The 25,135-nt window shown below is 38.6% G+C and overlaps 2 protein-coding genes across 3 annotated transcripts in view; one reads left to right on the plus strand and one right to left on the minus strand.

Annotated features, from left to right (window-relative positions):
* The window catches only part of Paics (phosphoribosylaminoimidazole carboxylase and phosphoribosylaminoimidazolesuccinocarboxamide synthase), a 38,158-nt gene extending 35,345 nt beyond the window's left edge, over positions 1-2,813 (minus strand). The window contains exon 1 of the mRNA XM_070013109.1: positions 2,426-2,813. Within this exon, the coding sequence (XP_069869210.1) occupies positions 2,426-2,813 (388 nt within the window). The remainder of the gene's footprint in view (positions 1-2,425) is intronic.
* Positions 1-21,463, plus strand: part of Ppat (phosphoribosyl pyrophosphate amidotransferase) — a 61,185-nt gene extending 39,722 nt beyond the window's left edge. For both annotated transcript variants that reach the window (XM_070013113.1, XM_070013112.1), the window contains exons 2-11: positions 5,598-5,664; positions 6,698-6,904; positions 10,249-10,361; positions 10,464-10,609; positions 11,510-11,582; positions 13,791-13,942; positions 14,318-14,445; positions 15,142-15,363; positions 17,311-17,431; positions 19,421-21,463. In XM_070013113.1, the coding sequence (XP_069869214.1) occupies positions 6,701-6,904; positions 10,249-10,361; positions 10,464-10,609; positions 11,510-11,582; positions 13,791-13,942; positions 14,318-14,445; positions 15,142-15,363; positions 17,311-17,431; positions 19,421-19,617 (1,356 nt within the window). In that variant the 5' untranslated portion in view covers positions 5,598-5,664; positions 6,698-6,700 and the 3' untranslated portion in view covers positions 19,618-21,463. The remainder of the gene's footprint in view (positions 1-5,597; positions 5,665-6,697; positions 6,905-10,248; positions 10,362-10,463; positions 10,610-11,509; positions 11,583-13,790; positions 13,943-14,317; positions 14,446-15,141; positions 15,364-17,310; positions 17,432-19,420) is intronic.
* Positions 21,464-25,135: the final 3,672 nt, after the last annotated feature.

Raw genomic sequence — 25,135 nt, forward strand, 5'->3', positions numbered from 1 at the left:
ATTTGAATGAGAGATGATAAAATTCTAGATGGTGGTATTAAGAATGTAGCAGAGTCGGCACTGATGGCTCAGACCTAAAATCCTAGCTACTCTGGAGGCTGACATCTAAGGATTGCAGTTTGAAGCCAGCCTGGGCAGGAAAGTCCTTGAGACTCTTATCTCCAATAAACTACTCAAAGAGGGCCAGAAGTGGTGCTGTTGCTCAAGTGGTAGAGTACTAGTCTTGAACGAAAAGAGGTTCAAGGACAGCACCTAGGCCATGAGTTCAGGTCCCAGAACTGGCAAGGAAAAAAAGGGAGGGGGGGAACATTAATATCTCAAACATTTCTGTATGAATTTGAAATACAGCATTACCAAAATGGAAGCCGTTTATAAGAAGACTGATTTTTAGTGAGAAAAAGAGGGTTTGGGGGTTTGGGAAACACATGCCTAGTTAAATTGCTGATACAGGCCCTCTGCTAATGATGAAGCTAAGGAATTTGGGGTCCTGGGGGAAGAGGTTTGAGCTTCTGCAGTTTCATGAGACCAGCCTTTGGTTAAAATCAGGGATTTTCAAAAACTGAGTGACTTATTAGCCAGTATTGACACCATTTAAATGTTAGCATCTTGAGTGATTACCTGAGTAAAGTACTGTAATTATTGTTTAGCATGGTTAATGATTGTGAAGCTTCCCCAGAATCTGGTGCAGTGTCTCAAATGCTATAAGGTATTTTAAGAGGGGTACTTTTTTTTTAACCAAATGTTTTATTTTTGAGCTGTAAAGATGCAGTTCATGGGGCTGGGAAGGTGGCTTGCCTTGCATGCATGAGGCCCTGGGTTCGATTCCTCAGCACCACATAAGCAAAAAGAAAAAAGCTGGAAGTGGTGCTGTGGCTCAAGTGGTAGACGCTAGCCTTGAGCTGAAGAGTTGAGGGATAGTGCCCAGGCCCAGAGTTCAGGCCCCACGACCGGACCCCCCCCCCAAAAAAAAAAAAAAAAAGATGCAGTTCAGCCAATCCAACATTCATTTAGCTGTTTTGTTTATCTTCGTAAACTCCATTGTATTTAGTACTTTGAGTATATATACTACTTGTAATTTTCTCTTACGATCCTTTTTGTGGCTTCACATCACTGGATGTGTGTATGCCCATGCTTTGTACGTGGTACAAACAGACAGTGGTACTTGAATAGCTCTGCTCTTAAAAATAGCATCTTGTAAGGGTGTGTGTGGTGTCTTAAACTAGGTATGGTAGATACTTGAAAGGCAGAAATCAGAGGATCACAGTTTGCATCCAGCATCCGTTTCACTCAGCGACCAAGTGCAGTTGATACATGTCTGTTATCCCAGCCACAACAAAGTGGAAAGCCCTCTCATGAATTTTAGTTCTTTAGATATAGTACGTAACAAGGCTGTATGATAATACAAATTTGCCAGGCCTATAAAAAGACTGAGAAATCCAAATTCTATTTTTGAAAGAAAAATGAGGTCTGGGATGCACAACCCAACCTGCAAGAGTTTTACCAGGTTAACATACTTTGGGCTGGTGGTAGATTTCAAAAATTCAATTTTCTATTTTCCCACCTAGGTGGCAAAATTTGTAAGTTGGCCAAAAGGGAAAAAAAAAGATGCTTTCTGAAGTACTACAGGGCTAGTAAGCCAGGAGGGAAACTCTAGGAGCATCACATCCAAAAGACTGTTACCTTACCAGTGTCCCTAGCCACCACTACCCAGTTAGTGCTCAGCCACGTTAAAACATACTATACAGAGAAATGGAAAAAATGAGCTCATTTAATTTTGAACAGAACTGATGAGAAATTGTTAATCTGTCTCTACCTTGCGAATAAAATGTGCTACAACTTATAGATAGAAAAGTTGAAAAGAAAGTAGAGAAATACACAAATATTGAATTTCTCCCAGAAAAATGAGTCTCCTTTTTGTATCTTTCTTGTAGGTGATCTCATTTTTATTTCCAGTATAGAATTTCCTGGGGGAATCCTAATTCCTAGGAGCCCTTTGGGTAATTTAGTATTTTTATTTATAAATTTAGAAAAATAGTGATACTAAAATAGAGAAAGCTTTTTATCTTGTATGGAGTTATGGAGAAAATAACCACTTAGCAGCATTTTTGGTATTTCCCCCCCTTTTGGTCACTCTTAACCTAAATTTCTTGAACCCAACCCATCTTTCAAATCATCTGAAACACAATACACAGGTAATACCATTTTAATGAGCTTTGTTCCATATTGTATAAATGTGCGAAGTATTCACCATCTTTTTAAAAATTCTTATCTTGTGCAACAAAATTTAAGTTGGGTTTGTTTGTTTTTTTTAACCTGATATTTCAGGCTATATTTCTCAAATGTACTCAGAAGTCCTGAATGCTTTTGTTACAGTAACATTGTAAAACAAAAGAAAAACAGACAAAAACAATGAATACTTTTTTACCTTTAGTGGTGTCTGGGGTTGTGCTTGGGCTCAGCATTGCCAGGGACCGGCGGCCACTTGGAGCCTGGTTGTCTGTTAATTGTGTGGAAGGTCCATGCCCCAGGATTGCATCCAAATCATGGTAGAACTTCATAGTCTTAGAGCTGTCGCCAGAGTTGTAGGCATGTTTAACTGTTCTGTATTCATATTTGAGGTTTTTGTACTTTGCCCGGCACTGTTTCCAATCTCTGTATACTCCTAGTGATTGCAATCTTTTAGCAATGTAAATAAATATTCCTTTATTTCTCAGTGTTCCATAAAGTTGCTTTCGTATATTTCTTTCTGCCCAGACACTTAATAAAGCTTGAACCTCCTCCTCAGTCCAGTGCTTCCCTGCTCCACTCTCCATGTTGAAAGTGACCTGGAAATGATTCACTATTTCTAGCCAACAGTTTTGTTTCCTAGGAAACCAGACAGCTGGTTGTCAATAAGCTCCTGAGAGCCTGAAAGGATCTAGTTTAACTGGTTCAAGCTTCCTGTGGGAGTAACTTGAGAAACTGCCAAATAAACAGGCTTTGTGATTAAAGAAGCCTGAATCTACATAATTGCTGATCTTGTTATTTTCAGCTTTAAGGAAAATTTATACTGATGAGGAAAAAGGGAGAGATAGCCCTTTTTTTTCCTGTATTTGCTTTCTTACATAATTGCTGTGGTTGTTGATTTTCAAAAATTGTTTAGAAATGGTTGGCAGAGGTTCTTTTAGTTTTAGAGCAGATATAATAAGAGCTATATGTTTTACATTGTGCTATTGAGATATATAGCTAATGCTTTCACTTTCCTCTGACATAAATCAACTGGTTTTATAGCATCGATGAATATAAAGACCACATCATGTCACTAAGTAAATTTCAAGCACTATTTAGTCTCATAGAGAAGGTAGTATTATGCATATGGTTGTTGTTGGTGGTGGTCGTGGTGGTGGTGGTGGTGGTGGTGGTGGTGGTGGTGGTGGTGGTGGTGGTGGTGTGTGTGTGTGTGTGTGTGTGTGTGTGTGAGAGAGAGAGAGAGAGAGAGAGAGAGAGAGAGAGAGAGAGAGAGAGAGAGAGAGAGAGAGAGAGAGAAAGAGAGAGAGAGAGAGAGACAAACAGAGAGACAGAGACAGAGACCTTGTGCTATGCTTGCTAAGTGGATCCACCATTTGAGCCATACCCTCAGCTCTGAGGTTTGGCTTTTATTTCTACCCTGGAACAAAAATTTGTCAATAATCATCTACTATTTTTAGAACTTGCTCAGAACTGTTAAGTTATTGAATACTTGGAGCCTTTTACTTAACCTTTTTTAATTTTACTTTTACTTTTATTTTTATTTATATTTTTGCCAGTCGTGGGGCCTGAACTCAGCCTGGGCGCTGTCCTTCAGCTTTTCAGCTCAAGGCTAGCGCTCTACCACTTGAGCCACAGTGCCACTTCTGGCTTTTTCTGCTTGTGTGGTGCTGAGGAATTGAACCCAGGGCCTCATGCATGCAAGGCAAACACTCTACCACTGAGCCACCTTCCCAGCCCCTAAACCTTTTTTTTAAAACAAAAAAATATTGTTATTATTATTGTGTTGTACAGAGGGGCTACCATTTCAAAAGTCAAGTAATGAGTACCTTACTTTCTTCTTTTGTACAATGTCACCCTTTCCTTTACTTTCTCCCAGTTTCTCTATCCTATCCCTGCCCAGAGTTACATAGGTTAATTTCTACATAGTGTCTACTAAATAGCATTATCGCATTTGTTAGCCCTCCTACTTTCTCTCCCTTTCTGCCTCCTGCCTTTACCTCTCCCCACCAGAAGAGGATAAAGCCCAAAGGAAGAATAAACACCATCACTACCCCCAATGCTGGAATTTTTAAAAATCCAGAGCAAGAACAAACACCATCACCACTACCCCCAAGAATTTAACTCTTGTGTGTACCTAATGGTGCAGGCTAGACTGAGCATTACTGTTACAAGTATTTGTTGGAGAAAATTTTGGTTGAGTTTCTTCTCCATATCAACCTGATCTCCCTACTCTTTGGGGTAATACTGGGGAAACATGACCACACTTAACCTTAAGTCCCACAGCCTCATTTGCCTAACAGCCTCATTTGCCAAGAAGCACAAATTCTATAGCTGGATTGCCTGTGTTTATAATTCTGGCAGTATCACCTTGTGCAACACTGGGAAACTTACTTTGGCTTCTTTCCTTAGTGTGCTTATGCATGAAATAGGAATGATAGTCATATCACTTGTTATGAAGACAAGGTTCCTTTTTTTCAGGGGCGGGGGCAGGTCCAGTCATGGGGCCTGAACTCTGGGCCTGGGTGCTGTCCCTCAGCTCAAGGCTAGCGCTCTACCACTTGAGCCACAGCGCCACTTCTAGCTTTTTTTCTTTTTGCTTATGTGGTGCTGGGGAACCAAACCCAGGGCCTCATGCATGCAAGACAAGCACTTTACCACTGAGCCACCTTCCCAGCCCCAAGGTACTTTTTTTTAATGTAAAGAAAAGCTTAGGGGATGGGCTGGGAAGGTGGCTCAGTGGTAGATTGCTTGCCTTGCATGCCTGAGGCCCTGGGTTCGATTCCTTAGCACCACATAAGCAAAAAGAAAGAAAACTGGAAGTGGCGCTGTGGCTCAAGTGGTAGAGCGCTAGCCTTGAGCTGAAGAGCTGAGGGACAGCGCCCAGGCCTAGAGTTCAGGCCCCATGACCGGACCCCCCCCCAAAAAAAAAGAAAAGAAAAGAAAAAGAAAAGCTTAGGGGGGCTGAGAAGGTGGCTTAGTGATAGAGTGCTTGCCTTGCATGCATGAGGCCCTGGGTTCGATTCCTCAGCACCACATAAAACAGAAAAAGCCAGAAGTGGCACTGTGGCTCAAGTGATAGAGCACTAGCTTTGAGCTGAAGGGCTCAGGGACAGCGCCCAGGCCCAGAGTTCAGGCCCACTACTGACAAAAAAAAAAAAAAAAAGAAAAGAAAAACAGAAAGAACGAAAAGCTTAGGGCAGTAACTGGTATTAGAATTCCTGTTACAAGCAATTGCATCATTGCTAGTACTGATACATGTAATGTGTTTTCAGACTCTTTCTGAATCTCTGGAGAAAGGTATGCTTGATAATGTGCTGAAGAAGGTGATCAATTGGGCACACTTAATTGGTGTTTTTGTATATTCACAGGGGTCAGGAGAGTGCTGGAATTGTGACCAGTGATGGGAATTCAGTGCCAACATTCAAAGTACATAAGGTAAATTTGAATACTGAAAACAATTTTGTCTATTTATTTTTTGGTGTCTAATTGGGACGTGAACTCACAACTTGAAGTTTCCCCTTAGTTTTTTTCATGCAGAGCTGGTCCTCTGCCACTTGAACTACAGTTCCACTTTGAGCTTTTTGCTGGTTATTTGGAGATGAGTGTCTTCTGGATTTGTCCATTTGGGTTGGCTTCGAACCTCAATCCTCAGTCTCCTGAGTAGTTAGAATTACAGGCATGAGCCACCAGTGCTGGACCTGAATGTTGAAATTTTTGATGATAAAGATGACTTTCATTAGTTATGAGTGATTAATTTGCAATTCAAATTAATAGTATTTAGATTGTCCCTTTCCAACTCTATATAATATTGAAGTTTGTCAAATTAGAATGAAGTTCTTGTTTACTGACTTCAATAAATAATTTAAGTACTTGAAGATGTTTTGATTTTTTTAATGCACAGTACTATTTGACAACTTTTATTGCCTAGTACATATATTCTTACTTGTGTTAATAAGAAAATGTCATAAAGTAGAAGATTGGTGTGATGGTGATAATGCCTGTAATCCCAGCACTAGGGAGGAAGAGGCAAGATGATAATAAGATCCAGACCATTGAGGGCCACATAGTACAGCTGGGTCTCATTTCTATTTAAGCAAAATGTCAAAAAACATAAATATTTCAACATTACAAACATTCTAAATCTACTGTATTTTAATTTTATGTGAATTTCAATACATTTTTTAAATAAATGCCTTATAAGTCTTAAAATTAGTTTTCATTCCCTGCCCATACCTGTACCCTTCTTATTTTTCTCTTCCCCCTTTCCTTGTCTTGATTCTTTAAGATGAGAATTCTGAAGCATGGAGAAAGTGAACTATGTTGTCTCATTTGTATTGCCTGAGCAGAAAGGCTTTAGTTACTAGCCATATTAGCTCTGTTTTTATTTATTTATTTATTTATTTGTACAAAAGGGTTTCATTTCATAACTCTTATCTTCTAAGATGCACTTTGACTTCTGTTTCTCAAGGGAATGGGTCTTGTAAATCATGTTTTTACTGAAGACAACTTAAAGAAATTATATGTTTCAAATCTTGGAATTGGACATACTAGATACGCCACTACAGGAAAGTGTGAATTAGAAAATTGTCAGCCCTTTGTTGTTGAAACACTTCATGGGAAAATAGCTGTGGCACATAATGGTGAATTGGTAAATGCTGCTCGATTAAGGAAAAAGGTAAGGTGTTTTCTAATTCCTTTTATCATGATCAGATTAATTCATGAAAAGAAGTTGAAATTCTTGGCAAAGAACATGTTCTGATTATTGTCAGTGTTTACCTAACTGCAGTGAACACCACAGAATGACCTGGAGTACTTGTTATAATTGCAGATTCTAACAATGTCACTTCAGAGTTGATTTGAAGTATAGTCTGTGGTGTATTCAAATTGAGATTTGGAATTGATTAATTACTACTATTTGAAACACAGAGAAACTGGGTGTCAGTGTCACATGCCTGTAATCCTAGCTACTCAGGAGACTGAGATCTGAGGATCGCAGTTCAAAGCCAGCCCGGGCTGGCTAATTAACAACCAGAAAATGGGAGGTGGCACTGTGGCTCAAGTGATAGAGCACTCCCCTTGAGCTGAAGAGCTCAGATAATGCCCAGGCCCAGTGTTCAAGCCCCACGACTGAAAAAGAAAAGAAACACAGAAAAATTTGGGTTAATTGGAGGTACTTACTGCCCTTATAACTTTGTTCCTGTGATTAGAGATTCTTTGAGGTAGGAGAAAGCAAACTGTTTCTTACATTCAAACTCAACCCAACATATGATTAAATGGTGGTGGAGAGGGGACATCTCACCTTAACCAGTTTTCTGAAGGATACCAAGTAGGTATCCTAAAATTCATTTCAACCTGGAACTGGGACAGTACTTCCCTTCTGCTGGACAAGTCTCTTGTGTTATCCACAGCTGATCAAAGTTTCCTTCAGGTGTTGGTGGCTAAATAAGTCTCTCTCAACAGCTGAAGAGTTTGAAAACAATTTCAGTTTTGCTGGTGACAGCTTAAGAAATCCCTGTAGATAGCCAGACGTCAGTGGCTATAGTTACTCAATCCTAGTTACTCAAGAGGCTGAGATCTGAGGATTGCTGTCAAAGCCAGTCTGGCAGGAAAGTCCATAAAACTCTTATCTCCAGAAAACCAGAAGTGTCACTGTGGCTCAAGTTGTAGAGTGCTAGCCTTGAGCTGAAGAGCTGAGGGACAATGCCCAGGCCCAGAGTTTAAGCCCCATGACCAACAACAACAACAAAATCTCTGTAGAGGCAATTGCTTGATGGACTGCTTTTAGACTTTTCCTGAAAATGGCACAAACTCAAGTAGCAGTTGCTACCTCTCCATAGAATTTCAGGAGTCACTACACTGTCTCTCAGGCCTGGCGAATGGGGCCTGGGGCTGTGGAGGCAACTGTAGCAGCTCCCAAGCTGCCTTTTGAACCTGCTCATTCCTAGGCTATTGTTCAGTTCCTCTTGGGCAATTGCTACTTTGGCCAGTCTTGGGAAGTGTCTGGCAGCTTTTAATCAAGTAGCCTAATGGCTCATTCTTTTATTAAAAGATAAAAAGCAAGCCAGATACAGGTGGTTCACACTTGTAATCGTAGGCTGAGGCCTAGAGGACTTGAGGTCTAAAGCCAGCCATTTCCAAATTCCAGATTCCATAACCAGAAAAATGGTTGGACTAGTCATGTCTCAAGTAGTGGAGTTCCTACTGTGAGCCAGGAAACTGAACCAAAAGTTCAAGAACCTGAGTTCAAGTGCCAGTACTGGCACACACGCGTGCGCACATATACACACACACACAGAAAAACATTAACCCAGGCTTGCAACAAACATCTGTGATGAAATTAACACACATTTTATATATATATATATATATATATATATATATATAAAATGTTTGTCTTTTAACTAGACACTCTTAAGGAGTATTAATCTGTCCGTTTCATGATATGCCTTCTTCATAGGCTATAACATTATGATTAGTACACATTATTTTCACTCACAAATGATAAAAGTATAATTAATTCATTTAAATAACTCAGGCAATCACAATAGTAGAACTATGAAGTAAATTACTATAAGTTCACCACTTAAAGATAATAACCAAGAGTTCAATTCTAAACATACCCTTTACTCAGATGTTAGACTTCATATCTGCACATTTAGCTGTCAACTGAAAATGTTCTGTAGTATCTACTTAAGTCATTCTGGGCCTGTCTATAGTGCTGCTCCTGTTCAGAACTTTCTAATTGCCAGTTGAGTACACGTAACCAGTGTTATCACATCTTTAGTACTTGTTAGTGTAGTTGATTCTTAACACTTGTCAATCATAACAGAGGATAGGAAGCTATCATCACTGCTACCAACAAATTCATTTTGAGTTATCACTATAGTATACCACTGTACAAGAAATGTGTCCTATTTATTGGTCAGGTTTTTTTTGTTTGTTTGTTTGTTTTTTGTGCTGCTACTGGGGCTTGTACTCTGGGCCTGGGCACTATCCCTGAGCTGCTCTGTGCTCAAGGTTAGCATTCCATCACTTGAGCCACAGTGCCACTTTTGGCTTTTTTTTTTCTGAATAATTTATTGGCGATGAGAGTCATGGACATTCCTGCCTGGGCTGTCTTTGAACTTTGATCCTCAGATCTCAATATCCTGACTAGGATTAAAGGCATGAGCCACCGGTGCCTGGGTTCGTGAGGATTTCTTTTTCCAATCCTGGGACTTGAACTCATAGCCTGTATACTGTCCCTGAGCTTCTATTTTGGTCAAGACTAACACTCTATCCCTTGAGCCTCAGCACTTCTAGCTTTTCTGCTTATGTGGTACTGAGGAATAGAACCAAGAGCTTCATACATGCATTCTTAGGCAAGCATTCTACCACAAAGCCACATTCCCAGCCAGTGGTCAGGATTTTTAAGGGTAAGAAAAGTCCCACAATTCAACCCCCATCCTCCCTTTCAATTCTGTGTGTTAGTTCTAAACTTAATCTTTCAATGTTTTTTGGTAGTTGGATTCTTGAGCTCTTGTGTATAGTATGTTATTTGGGCTTATTACCTATAATATTTAACAATATCTGTTTGATTTCAGTTTTAGTATGGGAGTGAAATGCGGTTGCCTATGTTTGTTCTGAACAAATACAGAAACTCCTAGTACATTGCAGAGGAGCTTAGTTTAAAATAAAAGATGAAACTGGCAAAACAACAAAAACACCTTTTCTTTATATCTCTAGAGGCAATTTTTGATTGTAATTTTCAGTTTGAAAACCTCCAGAAACAATTTCTACTAATATCCATATATATTAATAGGGTGCAGGGTGCCTACAAATTACCTGATTTCCTAGGTGGGCTATCAAGTGAGAGGAAGATGGAGAGTACCCTTCTGATGGGATCTTTCTTGTATCCATATACATTAGTAAGGTTCAGGGTTTTCATAACCGCCTACAAGGTACCTCATTTCCTAGGCGGGCTATTGAGTGAGAGGAAGATGGGGAATACCCTTCTGATGGCATCTCTCTTTTGTATAGCTTCTGCGTCATGGCATTGGTCTGTCAACAAGCTCTGACAGTGAAATGATTACCCAGTTACTGGCGTATACCCCACCTCAGGAACGAGATGACACCCCAGACTGGGTAGCAAGGTAATTGTAAAACGATTATACTAGCCACTCTGGTAGTAAAAGCTTTGCTTTGTGTATGTGATTTGCTTTGCTGATGTGATTCATTGAGTTACTTAATTCCAGGATTAAAAATTTAATGAAGGAAGCACCCACAGCATACTCCTTGATTATAATGCACAGAGATGTTATTTATGCAGTACGGGATCCTTACGGAAATCGTCCTCTATGCATTGGTCGTCTTATTCCGGTTTCTGATATAAATGATAAAGGTAATAAACCTCAGAAGGAAAGTAATTTTCTTTCCTTTTTTGGGATGTACTTTTCATAATGCTGTTTAAAGTCGTTTTAATTAGTGTACAGTCCTGAAATCTTTAAGTATAATGTACCAGAAAAAGAAGAAAATGGCATTCTTAGTTTTAAAATAACATTTCTGTAGCTGTGTGCTGGTGGCTTACACCTGTAATCCTATCCACTCTGAAGTCTGAGATTTGAGAATTGAGGTTTGAAAGCACCCTGGACTGCCTGTGAGGCTCTTTATCACCAAAAAGAAGAGGGAGGCATAGTTCCATCGATAGAACACCAGCCTTAAGCAAAAAAGTCAGTGTGATGCCTTGAGCCCCTGCCCAGTATTGACACGCTTGGATGCATGCGCGCGCACGTGCGCGCACACACACACACACATATACACATGCATATATACAAAGAACATTTCCCTGACTACATATGGCGATGGGTCTCTTAAAAAATTTAGTAGAATCCTTATTTTTACATATGTTAGTGGTTTTCTTTTTTAATTAGTCAAGCTTGCCTCATCAAGTCATGTCTTACTGAAACCATAAGATCATAATACTAGAAAGGACTCGAATTCTTTATGTTATATATAACTTACTTCAAATGAGGATTATGTGCCTTTATTTATTTATTTTTTTTTGCCTTTTTTTCTTTCATTTTTTCTGTACTGGGGATTGGAGCCTCATGTTTGCCAGGCAAGGGCTACACCTCTTGAGCCACACCTTCAGTCCTTTTATTTTGGGGTTGGTTTACAGACAGGATTTTATGCTAATTTTGGGCTGCTTTGGACCTCCACCTCCTCTGTAGCTGTTAGTTTTTTAATTTATTTAATGTTTAACTGTTGTATTGAAATTATCTCTTTGTCCTGTGATGTACAGGAAAGAAAACATCAGAAACTGAAGGATGGGTGGTGTCCTCAGAATCATGTAGCTTTTTATCTATTGGTGCGAGGTAAGTATCACTTCAATACTAAGTTTTTCTACATGGTTAAGAAATTTTTAGCCAAGTATAGTGGCTCATACTTATAATCCCAGTACTTTGATAGTATGGAAGGAGGATCCTGAGGTTGAGGCCAACCTGAGTTATATGTATAACAAGAGCAAGAGCAAAAAGGTTGTTTTCATACTAGATAACAAACTCATATAGTTGTACACTCAGGAGGCTGGGGTGGAAGCATTACTTGAGTAGGAATTTGATCTGGGCAAACTTGTCTCAAATTTAAAAAGCAAATGACTAAAGAAAGAAAAGAAAAATTATGATTTTTAAGTGGTACAACTTAGGGCTTTATGCTTCATAGGCAGTTGCTCTACCCTAGCCTATTTTTACTTTATTTTTAAGAAAATGTCTTGTGCCCCAATCCCCCTACCTATGCCACTTATATGACTAGAATTATAGACATGTACCACCTTACCTGGCTTTTGAGATAGGGTCCTGCTATTTATTCATGCTGGCCTCAGACTGCAGTTCTTCTGTCTCTTTTTCCCAAGTAGCTGGGATTATAGGAATAAACAATTATACCTGGCCCTCTTTTGATCTGGTCATGGGGCCTGAGCTCTGGACCTGGGCGCTATCTCTCAGCTCTTCGGCTCAAGGCTAGCGCTCTACCTCTTGAGCCACAACACCACTTCCAGCTTTTTTTTCTTTTTGCTTATGTGGTGCTGAGGAATTGAACCCAGGGCCTCAAGCATGCAAGGAAAGCGCTCTACCACTGAGCCACATTCCCAGCCCACCTGTCCCTCTTTTGATATTTGCCCAAAATTATTTTCACTGATGCAATTTGTAAGAAAGCACTTGTAAATGCATTGTTACATTCATTGTGCTCTGCAGTTGCATGGCTTAAATAGTCCCATAACACCACCTCCTGATCATTAAAGTGTTATCTTTTTTCTTTTTTTCTTTTTTTTTTTTTTTGGTCTGGGGGGGGCAGGAGTGGGGTTTGAACTCTGGACCTGGGCGCTGTCCTTGAGCTCTTAAGTTCAAGGCAAGTGCTCTACCACTTGAGCCACAGCGCCACTTCCAGTTTTCTGGTGGTTAATTGTAGGTTAGAATCTCATGGACTTTTCTGCCCAGGCTGGCTTTGAACCACAATCCTCAGATCACAGCTTCTGGAGTAACTAGGATTATAGGCATGAGCCATCAGTGCTCAGCTCTAAAGTGTCATCTTTCTTTCAAAATACCAAAAGAGGGGTTGGGAATGTGGCTCAGTGGTAGAGCGCTTGCCTTGCATGCACAAGGCCCTGGGTTCAATTCCTCAGCACCACATAAGCAAAAAAGAAAAAAGCCAGAAGTGGTACTATGGCTCAAGTGGTAGAGCGCTAGCCTTGAGCTGAAGAGCTGAGGGACAGTGCCCAGGCTCAGAGCTCAGGCCCTATGACCGGACCCCCCCCCCAAAAAAAAAAAATAATAAACAAAATACCAAAAGATTTTAGAAAGGAAGGACTTTCTTGGCACAGGATAAACTTAAGCTATGGTAAAAAAAAAAATGCTTTCTTTACTACTTACTTTTCTTTTTTTTATTATTATCTTATTTAGTTGTATAAAAGAGATGTCATTTAACAAAACAGTATATGTATACATTGCATCTTGATCTGTGTTACTTCCCTCAGTCTCATCCCTCTTTATCATTTGCTTTTTCAAAAATTAAAAAGTAGGGTATTTTAAAGATTCTTAATTAGAACTTAAAGATAACAGAAAAATTTAAAGAACTTAATAAGTAAGGCATACGTTTTCCTTTTGTTGTTTTACAAAATAGGTTTATGAGTATACATACATATATATATATATAGTACTTTTTTTCTTCATTTGTCATGGAACTTGAATAGGACCTGGGTACTGTCCTGAGCTCTTTTGCTCAAGACTAGTGCTCTACCACTTTGAGTCATAGCACCACTTCTGGTTCTCTGGTGATTAAGTGAAGATGTAAGCATCTTAAGGACTGTCCTATCTGGGCTGTGATCCTCAGATCTCAGCCTCCTGAGTAGCTAGGATTACAGGTGTGAGCCACCAGTATCTGGCCCTTTTCTCTCTTTTTCAAGCCATCTTAAACTTAAATGAATCCACTCTTTGTGTAACAGAAACTCTGTGTTTTATAATTGGAGTTATTAGCAGCTTTAAATACTGATTTATTAGAATTTTTTTGTCTTAACATTGTTTTTCAAGATATTGCCGGGAAGTCTTGCCTGGGGAAATTGTGGAAATATCCAGACATAATGTCCGAACTCTTGACATTATTTCAAGGTCTGAAGGAAACCCAGTGGCTTTTTGTATATTTGAATATGTTTATTTTGCAAGACCAGATAGCATCTTTGAAGGTAAGGAAACTTCATTTCTTTGACTGCTAATGTAAGCCTCTTATTTGCCTCAATGAAACATGGCAGTTCTTGACTCCATGTGCTCCCATGACTTTTGGGAGGCACATAATTATATATTATACATATATTAGTTATCCAGCAAATAATAAGGTCACTATTTCCTTTGAACTCTAGATCTGATTTTCTTTTAGGAATCAGGATTGGTTTTTTGGACTGCATTTAGATCAGGTTTTAGATGTACCATACAATAGATCCCTAGTTTCCACTTTGTTTTATATATTGCTTTTCTTTTTAGACTCATTATGTAGAATTCTATCACTAGCCGTTTAGAGTAGCCAAGTAGAAATAAACTGTTTTCTTTTTCAAACCCACCAGAGCAAATGGTTTATACAGTCAGATACCGTTGTGGTCAGCAGCTGGCAATTGAAGCCCCTGTGGATGCAGACATGGTTAGCACTGTTCCAGAATCTGCTACACCCGCTGCTCTTGGTTACGCAGCAAAGGTATTTTCTCTTAATTTATATGCAGTAAATTGTTCTCTTAGTAGAATAAGAATTCTTGGCCTATAAAGAGAAATTCATTAACTTTACTGTAAGGAGAAAAGAAGGCTTGGAGTATATTTTCTTTGCAAGAATTACTTACTAACCTTTTCATTCAATAGCAGTTTTCTGAAGACTATAAAAAACTTCACCTGAAGACTAGCATATGTTGGCCTACTCCTTTTTTTAAAATAATATGATGAATATGTAATGAGTTTAGTAGAATTACAGATTGAGCACACTTAATCCAAAATCCAAAAGTTTTGACCACCAATCTAATGCCACAAATGGAAATTTCCAATACCTAGTCATTGGCAAAACTCAGACACACTAAAAGTGATATATAAATTACTTTGAGGTTATGTGTACAAGGAGTCTACCAATCATAAATGAATTTCATGTTTAGATTTGGCTCCCATCCCCAAGATGTCCATTGCAGATGTGAACACTGCAAAAATCTAAAAAGAATGTCATTCTTCTCTCATAAAAATAGGTTAAATGGTAGGTAAAAAATTTATTCTGGTAATGGTAAATTCAGAATAACATCAAAATTTAAAGTTTCACATATTAAAGTAGCAATGAAAGCTAGAGAAGAAAATGGGAGCCTGGAAATGTCCAAATACTGCTGCTCATTGTCCATTTTTATTTCTTCTTTGCCAGTGTGGACTTCCATATGTGGAGGTATTGTGTAAAAACCGTTACGTAGGAAGAACCTTCATTCAGCCAAACATGAGGTTAAGACAACTTGGTGTGGCAAAAAAGTTTGGAGTATTATCAGACAATTTTAAAGGCAAAAGAATTGTTCTTATAGATGACTCAATTGTAAGAGGCAATACCATCTCACCCATAATAAAATTACTTAAAGAATCTGGTGCAAAGGAGGTAAGTAACTTCTATTTGGAACACAGGAACGATAAAGCAAACCACACTATTGCTGTAAGGAGAAAGGCTTAGTGGTCTTAGCCAAATTTCCTAATTTAGAACTTAATTCAGAAGCAAGCCCAGTAACTCTTCAGTTGTATAAAGGCTTGAAGGATTGCTGAATGAGTTAACAGAAAATTTGAACATGAAAATTTGTTTCTAAAAATGTCAGCTGAGGGGGCTGTGAATGTGGCCTAGTGGTAGAGTGCTTGCCTTGTGCTCATGAGTGTGGGTTCAATTCCTCAGCATCATATAAACAGAAAAGGCCAGAAGTGGTGCTGTGGCTCAAGTGGTAGAATGCTAGCCTTGAGCACAGAGAGGCTCAAGGACAGTGCCCAGGCCGTGAGTTCAAGCTACAGGACCAGCGTGCGCCCCCCCCCCCCCCAAAAGGCAGCTGAGTACCAGGCACTGGTTCACACCTCTAATCCTAGCTAGTTGGGAGGCTGAGATCTGAGGATCACGGTTGGAAGCCAGCCTGGTTAGAAAAGTCTGAGACTCTTATCTCCAGTTAACCACCAGAAAACTGGAAGTGACATTGTGGCTCAAAATGGTAGGAGCACTAGCTTTGAGTGAAAAAGCATAAGAGTCTCAAGGTATGAGATATGACACAAGTGGTAGAATGCCAACCTTGAGTGAAAAATTCCCTTTCTCCCTCCTTCCCTCTCTTTTTTCTTTTTTCTGCCTATACTAGGACTCAAACTCAGGGACTGGGTGCTCTCCCTTAGATTTTATATCTAAGGTTGGAGCTCTACCACTTGAGCCACAGTTCCATTTACCATACTTAAAATATTTTAAAATTATAACTTTTCAGCCATTTTTTTGGTGGGTAATGATTATGATCATCTCATTCTTTGAAATTCTGTGATAATTATGTAGTTAAAAACAAAGGTATTAGGACTGGGAAGGTGGCTCAGTGGTAGAGCGCTTGCCTTGCATGCCTGAGGCCCTGGGTTCAATTCCTCAGCACCACATAAGCAAAAAGCAAAAAGCTGGAAGTGGTGCTGTGGCTCAAGTGGCTGAGCGCTAGCCTTGAGCTGAAGAGCTGAGGGACAGTGCCCAGGCCCAGAGTTCAGGCCCCACGACCGGACCAAAACAAACAAACAAACAAACAAAAAGACAAACAAAGGTATCAGTTCAATATTTATTATAGTAAAGACACAGTACGCAAAAAACAAAGAACTTAGAAATGGCTTAAATATCTATCTTTAGAAGAATAGTTTAGCAAAATGTGATACAAAGTAATGTAATAGTGTGATGAAATAGGACTCAGTTATAACATTTCTTTGAAGATTAAGTTGAAAAATAATTGGAAAAAAATAGGTTTTTTTTTCCCCCCTGGTTCTGGGGCTTGAACTTAGGGTCCAGGTGCTATCCCTGAGACTGTCTTAGGGCTAGCGCTCTACCACTAGAGCCACAGCACCACTTTGAGCTTTTTTGAGTAGTTTATTGGAGATAAGAGTCTCACGAGGACTTTTCTGTCTGGGCTGGCTTTGACACAATCCTCAAATCTCAGCCTCCTTAGTAACTAGGATTACAGGTGTGAGCCACCTGTACCCAGTGGAAAAATAGTTCTATATCAGTAAATAGTAGATATTTGTTACAACTTAATGGATCATAGCTCTATATTTCATATGGTAAAATAAAAGGGAGACAAAGATACAATCCAAGTGTTAACAGAATATGAAAGTAGCACTAGGAATGTAGAGTCATTAAATGAGATCTAAAGAAAGAAAACTTTTATTAATAGATGGTAAAAGAAAATGAAAATGTCATGTATTAATCAGTGAAACAAGTTTCATAGTTTACCTTATACCTATATGTTGTTACAGTGTTGTCTGTCAGTTTTATGTTGCATAATGAATGAAAAGTTTTATATAACTATTCTGAGTGTTTGAATTTCTTTTCAAGGTACACATTCGAGTAGCTTCACCACCAATTAGATATCCATGCTTTATGGGAATAAACATTCCCACAAAAGAAGAGCTGATTGCCAACAAGCCAGAATTTGATCATCTTGCAGAATACCTAGGTAGGTATTAAAAATTGTATACAGGGCTGGGAATGTGGCTTAGTGGTAGAGTGCCTGTCTAGCATGCATGAAGTCCTGGATTCGATTCCTTAGTACCACATAAGCAGAAAAAGCCAGAAGTGGTGCCATGGCTCAAGTGGTAGAATGCTAGCCTTGAGCAAAAGAAGCTCAGGGACAGTGTCCAGTCCCTGAGTTCAAGCCCCAGGAGTAAAAACAACAACAAAAAAAAGGTATACAATTTTGGAGGGTGCTGGTGGTTTACCTAGTTGCCCAACAGGTTGAGATCTGAGGATCTTGGTAAGCCAACCTGGACAAAAAAAAGTCCATGAGACTCTTATCTCAAATTAGTTATCAAAAAAGCCAGAAGAAAGGTGGGCACCGGTGGTTCATACCTGTAATTCTGGCTACTCAGGAGGCTGAGGTCTGAGGATCACAGTTCAAAGTGAGCCCAGGGAGGATCATCTGTGAGACTCTTATCTTTCAGTTAACCACCAGAAAGCCAGAAGTGAAGCTGTGGCTCAAATGGTAGAATGCTTGCCTTGAGCTGAAGAGTTGAGGAACAGAGTCCAGGCCCAGAGTTCAAGACCCACAACCGACAAAAAAAAAAGCCAGAAGTGGCACTGTGGCTCAGGTGCTAAAGCACTAGCCTTGAGTAAAAGAAGCTCAGCAACAGTGCTCAGGTCCTGAGTTCAAGTTCCAGGACTGGCACACACACACATATACTTGTTAATAGAAAATCTAAAACTTGCCAAACCTAATGTTCAATTATATAGTTATATATATTCAGCACTTTTGAAAGACTATATCCCCACCACAGTAAATGCTGTGTTACTTCAAGGTGCAGTACAAGTAGGAAGAAGAGGTTTGAAGGAGCTGCAGGCATATCATTAAGACATTATTTTATTATAGGCTCTAATAGAATGATTAGATATGGATGTGTTTCAAAAGTTAAAAGCTTATTGTAGGCTTAATTATAAAAATGAAGTCTGGATAAGACATCTTACAAGCCTGGCACTTTATAGGCTCAGGCCTATAAATCCTAGATATAAAGGAGGCTGAAATTTGAGGATGGTGGTTCGAAGCCAGTCTGGGCAGAAAAGTCCATGAGACTCTCATCTCTAATTAATCACAAAAAAAAGCTAGAAGAGGAGCTGTGGCTTAAGTGGTAGAGTGCTAGCCTTAAGCAAGGAAAGCTCAAGGACAACACTCAGGCCCTGAATTCAAGCTCCATGACTGGCCAGAAGAAAAAAAAAAGAAATCATACATTTAAAATCACAGAAAGTATCTAAATATCACTGATTTCAGCTACTCAGTTCAATGCCACCCTACCCAGAAAAGTCTGTAGACTCTTACCTCCACTTACCTAGCAACACACCAAAAATGTAGGTATGGCTTAAATTGTTTAGTTTCATGAACCAAATGCTGAAGTACATTGTCAGACCCTGAGTTCAAGCCCCAATACATCACAACAAATAAAAACCAACCAATAAAAATAAAATGTTTAGTAATTGTGCTTTAGTAAGTACAAGCCAGGTTACTTTTGGCTGATATCATTCTTCTGATCATGCTTATTAAATCCTTTTAGACTTGAAGCATTCTATGCTGTTTTAGTCATTTTACACCCTTTGTTCCCATTAAAGTATTAAAAGAGTCTAGAGTTTTCTGTTTTTTGTTTTTCTCCTCTCTCACTATGGAGATTAAATTCAGAGTATTTATACATACTACTAGGTAAACACTCTGCCTACTAGTAGATTAACATCCTTTAACTTTTGGGTCAGGGTCTCAAGCAAGTTGTGCAGGCTTGCTTTGAACTTTCTATGTTTCTGTTTTAGCGTACTGATATTACAAACCTGTACAACTATATCTTTTTTTTTAAAGAAAGGCTAAAAAGAATTTCTTTCCTGACATTATGCTATGTCAAAGTACAAAGTATTTGTTCCTTTTAAAGGACTCTCTCAACCTTCTGTTTCTCCCTCTTTGTCCCTGCAGGAGCAAACAGTGTTGTGTATCTGTCAGTAGAAGGACTGGTTTCATCTGTACAAGAAAAGATAAAATTTAAACAAGAGAAACTAAAAAAGCATGACATTAGGATTCAAGAAAATGGAAATGGTCTGGAATATTTTGAAAAGTCTGGTCATTGTACCGCTTGTCTCACTGGCAAATACCCTGTAGAACTGGAATGGTAGCTAAGAGAAAGATAACGTTACTTCCTGACAGAATGCTGGTCAAAAGTGGTTATACATTATTTACTTAATGAGTACAAAATAAAATGCCATATGCTTAAGTTTGCCTTTAGAAGTATTGAAGTTTTTTTCTGAAAAGGGTACCAAAGTCTTCTAATTGACCTTCTAATTGCATATGATTCCATATGCAGGACTTCTTTTATATATATATATATATATATATATATGTATATGTATATATACATGTATGTATATATGCATGTATATGTATATATGTGTGTGTATTTACATACATATATATGTCTATGTATATGTATAAGCACTGGCTAATCTTTATCACCTGGTCAGAGAAGGCAGGTAGTTAAATGGTATTTGTCAAGTCCATGCTTAAGAGTTTTGCAAGAGGTTAAACTAGCAGTTGTGACATGGTCAGATTAGTTAACTATATCAATTCATGTGAAGTTTGAATTCATTATAACCCATAGGTGTTCAGTTCTGTCTATAGTTAAAGCTGGTTTCTCTGTCTGCCTTATTCCCCCCACCATTATTTTAGGGAATTAGCATATGATGAAAAGTTGGGAGGCTGATGCAGGAAAATCTTGAGTTCAAAGACAGTCTTTAAGACCCTGTCAAAAAGAAAAGTCTGTGCCTCAATATCCCATCTATACAATGAGGTACTTATTGTAGTGAATAAGAATGCATCATTTTAGGATACTGCTTCAGCAGCAGCTTTTGAAAAGTTATTGATCGTTAGCTTCTTTGAATTGAGTTTGCAATGGAGATTACATTATGATGAAATGTACAGTTGGACAGATCATTATTATGTCTCTTTGAAATGCCCTAAGGTGGTTGTACAGATTTGTTTATAGAGAACATTTTGCCATACTTGACTAGAAAAGGTGATCTACATTTAGTGCCCTAACAATATAAGCCTAGCAAGTAAATTTGAGATAAATAGCAAAGTTTTAAATTCCAACAATTAGTCTTAATTTGATTCAGAATGTGCTTCTTAAATCCAGTTTTTTATCATTTGCAAGACGATATACCTGTGTATGTATTATAAACACATAATGATTGAAATTAAGTTATTAAATGGAAATGTGGGCCAATTTTAAGATTAAGGAGACAGCCACTTTCTGGAAGCATCAAAAGTGTTTGTTCCTATGGTATATTACCACAATTTAGTGTATATAGTTTACAGATCCATTTAGAAATTTAATATTTATTAATAACTGATATCATTCTTTTTTGATTTGTAGTTTCACATGTTATATTTTAGCAGCTTAAGAGACATGCTGATAGTTCTTTAGGATTATGTGCATCAGTGGCTCAGATAACCTTGCAACAGAGACACAAGCAAAATGACATTTCTGGGACCATTTCAGCATGTATAGCCTCTTGTCTTAATGTATTCCCCATGCAGTATAGAGATAAGAGCTGTGTGTCAGTTCTGAAATAGCCTTTATTAAATTTGATTTTTTAAAAACAAGAGACTCAGGGACAGAACTAAGCCAAAAAATCTCTGATTTAACATCATGTTTTCCATAATGTTTAACATCATGTTTTCCATAATGTTTATGTTGTGTTGGGATGTTTTATAAAAGAAAATAATGCTGTGACAGTTTGGTAATTCTACAGGTTTCTTAATATTTCCCCACCCAGTCCTTCATTTCACGTTTCTGAAGTGTGAATTAAATTACTGATTTTTTTAAAAAATGAGTTTTAAGTGATAACTGCTTTAAATTTATATAAATAGAATATTGTGAACTGCAGAGAAGATGAGAAATTGTTTTCACAGGATTTGTATTATAAACTTAAGTAAACCTTTGTTACCTCTTTGTGATCTGCTGGTGACAAATATATGTTATAAATATGTTTACATATGGTGTACTGTTTTTTTTAATAGTTATAGTGCATTATGGTATAAACAGCATAAAGACAACATCCAGGCTCCCCATACTTAGCACCTAGTAGTCAGATCTTATTTCTCTAATCCAGGCATTTCAATAAATAGACCATCTATTACGAGTTCAGTAAAAGTTCTGGTTGAGTACGGGGGTCAAATAAAGTAATTACAAAATGCAATGCCAAGTAAGTACTATTGTAGAAACATCCTTTGGAAATACGGGGTAACTTAGATTTAGATTTTCAGTGTATATGTGTTGAAGTGGTTTTAAAATCAAAATAAAATAGGTAAGTGGATAAAATTGGAGATAATAAATGGATGTTAGAAATTAGTGGGGAAGGTTGAATAGGTGGAACTTAGGGTTTTTAGGGTCTTGAAACTACGCTGTGCATGGTTCTCTCATGGCTGTAAGAAATGTGTCACATTGCTGAAGGCACTTGGCAGTGGTCAGGATTATGTGTGGGCAAGAGCACATGGGAAGTCTGTACCCTCTGCTCAGTTTTTCTGCTAACCTAAAACTGCTCTTTCATTCATTCATTCATCTATTGAAGCCCTGAGGCTTAAACTCGAGGTCTTCCCCTTCCCATCCCATCTTCCCCCACCCCCCCCACTCCACCCTCCTTTCCGCCCCCCCACCAAAATTGTAAAGTTCGTTTTCGACATAGCAACTTGTACCGTGTACGTCTCATTGTTGCAATGGGTCCACCTGTATCCCTATTTAAACAATTTGTTTTTTCCCTTTCCCTCCACAAATTATAACAACATCAAATACAATGAAAGCAGGGGTTATACCATGGGAGAGGGACATATAAAGCAACAAAGATCATTTGACTTTTTCACTCAAGGCTACTACTCTGTCTACTGAACTACAGCTCCACTTCTTACTTTTTGGTGGTTAATTGGAAATAAGAGTCACAGGCTATCTAAGAACCATGATCCTGAGATCTCAGCCTCCTGAGCCACCAGTGTCTGACGCTTTTTTAAATAATAAAAAGATTCTAGATCACATCTTTTAACAACATAAAAAGAAAATAATACATTTAATATATTAATATAGTTAGGAAATAAGTTTCTGCTCTGTCCACCTTTAAACCCTTAGTGTATATTTTAAGTAATTGTTTCACTAGTATGTGTTAGGCATCTGTTTTCATGGCCTAGGGAAAACAAGTTGTACATTTCTCAGACAGTTTGCAATGTGAATCTTTTTTTTTTTTTTTTTTGGTCAGTTGTGGGGCTTGAACTCTGGGCCTGGTTGCTTTTTCCTGCAGTCTTCAGTTCAAGGCCAGTGTTCTACCACTTTAGCCACAGTACCACTTCTGGTTTTCTGGTGCTTAATTGGCGATAAGAGTCTCATGGACTTTTCTGCCCCTGCTGGCTGTGAACTGTAATTCTCAGATCTCAGCCTCCTCAGTAGATAGGATTACAGGCGTGAGCCACTGAATCTACATTTTTGTGTGCAAAATTTATTGTATAGCTGAGAAGTTTTGGGACATCAGGAATCAAGGCTTTAACCTTTTTGGAATCTCCCACAGAATAATCCATGATGTTGAACTTTAGGCACTTTGGGAAAATTACTTCACAAAGGAAATTTCAAGTGTTCTTCCTTAATCTGAATTTGTTTACTGAAAATTGGCTTTTTTGGCCCTATTGTTGACATACTAATAGACACTGACAGATGTGATAGTTGTTTTAGCCATCTACTAGTTGGATTATGGGGCTCAGTAGTTTGTTTTTAAGAGCAGAAAGTTCTCAGTTGAAGGTTTTAAGACTGAGGGTTTTGGAAGATGGAATGAATCATGAAGACTATAAGTAGAAACGTTGCCTGAGTTTCTGCCCTGTTGGTCTGTAGAATAGAACTCAAGGCTATAAACTCAACTCTTACCTAAACGAACCTGTTATCCTGCCCTGTAGATATCATATCTAGCAACCCTTACAATTGTGAGTCAAGTTCTTAAGACCAATCTGTTATTTGTTTTCTTCTGATATACTAAAGGTTCTGTTTTTCTGAAGAATGTCTAATATAGTAGCTCTTCTCTTGCAAATAACTGTCTTCCTTTACCCTTCCATTTTACTTCTACAGTCGACTGTCAAAATACATACATGGATGAACCCAACAATTTTCATTCCTTTCTCTTGAGCAACTAAACACTGTTAGAATAAATTACACAGTGTACCATTATCCCAGTTGTGGTATGTGCTAATACAAATGCACCTAACAACTACCTAATCTTGTTTGGGAATAAGGTTAAGGAATTTCAAAATACTTCTGCAAAACAAATCAAATTGTTTGAAGGAAATGGTGATTTTGATTCCTGAGAGATGAGTACATAATTAGGTGAAGAGAAGTTGTGAAATGAGTAAAAGTGCCAGTCGATCAAGGTGTAGAGGTGGGCATTTAGTCCGTGGAAATTCCAATGTAAATGGAATGGAAAAGAGTAAAAGGACAGGAAAAGGGTTGATATTTAATATTAGAACCCAGACACAGCAAATCTCACAGTCACTATAAAAAGTATGTATTATTGCTAGGGAAAGACTATATATAAAAAGCCAATAAGATCATGCTACTCTATTCACTGCAATAGAAGAGATCTGTGTCAAAGAAATAATTACTATGGCAGAGGCAGTAGCACTAATTAGACATTCAAGCACTCAGGATGATGAGGCAATAGGATCATGAGCTTGAGGCCAGTTTGTGAGCTAAATAGAGAGACCCTGTCAAAAAATAAATGAAAAAGTGAGTATTGGTGGCTCAGGTTTGTAATCCTAACTACTCAGAAGGCTGAGATCTTAGGATCATGGTTAGAAACCAGCCTAGGCAGAAAAAACTGAAACGGATCTCTTAGTTAACCACCAAAAGCAGTAGGCGAGCTGTGCTTCCAAGTGGGAGAGTGCTAGCCTTGAGCAAAACTCAGGGACAATGCCCAGGTCCTGTGTTCAAGTCCCAAGACCAACACAAACATGAATGAATGAAGTAGTAATACACCAACTTCCTGAAAGTAAAACTAACCCTGAGAGGCCATTGCTTCATGGATGCACCAGTTTTGCATACCATTACATCACACATCAGTGGTGAAGGTGGGTCTAGATGAATGTATGCATACATGCATAGTAGGAGAGTGATCTACTTTTAGAGTAAGTGGGAACAAGTTTGCTCTTTTCATGGGGTATTTCTCTTCAACTCTGATTAATGTCCCCTGAAAAACTGAAAAGTGATCTGGATAAACAGTTGTTGGGACTTTGCATTCTTGGCAAAACTAGCAAGTATGTTCAGGGACACAACCTGTGACACAGGGCCTCTCAAAATCACACTGGGCTTGTTGGGATAGCGGTAAGAAGAGGATTCATAACTTTAAAGGGCTTGAAGATACACAACACTGGAGAAGTGATGTTTTCAAGCCCTAGGGAGATATTTTCAGCCAGAGAACCAGCCAAAACATGGTTGTAGAAACATGATAAGGAGTTGGTATGTTCAAAAGCCTTTCTAGCATTTCATTATGGTCAGAACTTACAGTAACAGGTGTGGCAATGGAGTGGGGGTATGGTAGTACTGGCTTGATGTGAGACATAAGGCTAGAAATAAAATGAACTATTTTTGGTGTGGGGGGGGGTTCCGGT

This window comes from Dipodomys merriami, unplaced genomic scaffold (assembly GCF_024711535.1).
Source record: "Dipodomys merriami isolate MVZ:Mamm:240054 unplaced genomic scaffold, mDipMer1.0.p SCAF_9, whole genome shotgun sequence".
Lineage (NCBI taxonomy): Eukaryota > Metazoa > Chordata > Mammalia > Rodentia > Heteromyidae > Dipodomys > Dipodomys merriami.